Source organism: Aplysia californica, unplaced genomic scaffold (genome assembly GCF_000002075.1).
Source record: "Aplysia californica isolate F4 #8 unplaced genomic scaffold, AplCal3.0 scaffold00709, whole genome shotgun sequence".
NCBI lineage: Eukaryota > Metazoa > Mollusca > Gastropoda > Aplysiida > Aplysiidae > Aplysia > Aplysia californica.
The window spans coordinates 287,214-288,705 of record NW_004797979.1 but is presented as its reverse complement, the minus strand read 5'-3'; the positions used below and the strand labels follow the sequence as shown (position 1 = coordinate 288,705).

General features: G+C 39.1%; 1 protein-coding gene across 1 annotated transcript in view; it reads left to right on the top strand.

Moving 5' to 3' along the window:
• LOC101856379 (cystinosin) overlaps nucleotides 1–1,281 on the top strand; it is a 66,592-nt gene extending 65,311 nt beyond the window's left edge. The window contains exon 10 of the mRNA XM_005108693.3: nucleotides 114–1,281. Coding sequence (XP_005108750.2) covers nucleotides 114–298 — 185 coding nt within the window. The 3' untranslated portion in view covers nucleotides 299–1,281. The remainder of the gene's footprint in view (nucleotides 1–113) is intronic.
• The last annotated feature ends 211 nt before the right edge of the window (nucleotides 1,282–1,492 follow it).

Sequence of the window (1,492 nt, the reverse complement as noted above, 5' to 3'; positions counted from 1 at the left end):
TCTCTCTCTCTCTCTCTCTCTCTCTCCCCCCCTCTCCCTCCCTCCTCCCTCCTTTCGGTAACCTGTAAAACAAACCATAGGAGTAAAGATCTCCACCTTCCCTTGTGTTTCAGACGACTGGGGTTCCATCTTTGGAGACCCGACAAAGTTTGGCCTTGGCTTCTTCTCCATCCTCTTTGACGTTCTGTTCATGGTGCAGCACTACGGGCTCTACCGTAACCGGGAGCCGTACCAGCAGATCAAGGACTCGGAGGTATCTGTCAGCAAAGATACTCCCAGCTCCCAATACAATAAGTGATTATCTCAGGAGAGAGACAGGCGTACAAATCTGACTCTATGTATTCTTTGATTCCATTCGATGAAAACTTTTCCGTACTTTCTCTTCTAATGCTATGTATAGTGGATTCCTGCTGGAAGCATGTGGCATTGTATTGGCCAGTGCAAGTGTGTCTTGTGTGCAAGCACTTACATACATATAGAGGAGGTTTTGCTGGATAAGACTTTAAAGAACATGCAAGTTTGTCATGATTGGACGAAGACTTCGATGAGTTCCATGTATGTGATCTTTATGGCCTAAGGCATCATGATTCTACTCTAAAAAGCAAGGACAGAACATCAATGAAAATTGACACGTTTACTTCCTGTGCTTTAATTTTTACTTACCCTCCTTCTCAACTCACAGAGTTCATTCAGGGCAGCTGTTAGTCTATGCTTGAAACAAACAACTTGTGGTGCCATCTATTTATTTGTATTATTTTTTTTCCGTTTCTAGCTTTCTTTTCATGAAATGAACTTACGGTCTCATGAGCAATGTAAAACACTCTTTTCGGACCTCATTTCTTTGGGGTTCGTTACTTTATCAACCTCAGACAGACAGGAGAAAAAATGCTCATATTGTACGCCTATCTTTCTCCACATGTTACTTCACCTGTAACAGTAACAGACATTTTCATGTTACCTCATGGCCTTGAACAGATGGGCAAGAATGATTTTAAAATTTGCTTTTAGTTTTAGAGAAAATTCATATTTTTAATAATAAAAAATGAAAGAAATGAACTAAAAATGATGATAAACTAAAGCTTTTTTGTTTCAGTAAGAGTGTTAAGGTACTTGCAGCACAATTTGGTCATATAAGTGCCAAAGATGAGAGGATTTACCGGAGAGTCTAGTAGCAAACACAAAACAGGAGGAGAGATAAGAATGTCAGATGTTTGCTAGTCAGGAAGGAGCAACAGAGCATGGGCGATGCAGTTGTCGTTCTTTGCCTTCAGAAAATAAAAATGAATGTTGTTTTCCTGTCGTGGGAATGAAGATACCTATAGGCCTACTTATTATATTATTTGAGAACTCTACTCACTTTGACTGCCTTCTTACAATTGCATTAGGATAGTATATATATGTTCAGATGATAGTAGTGGTATATATATGTTCAGATGATAGTAGTGGTATATATATGTTCAGATGATAGTAGTGGTATATATATGTTCAGATG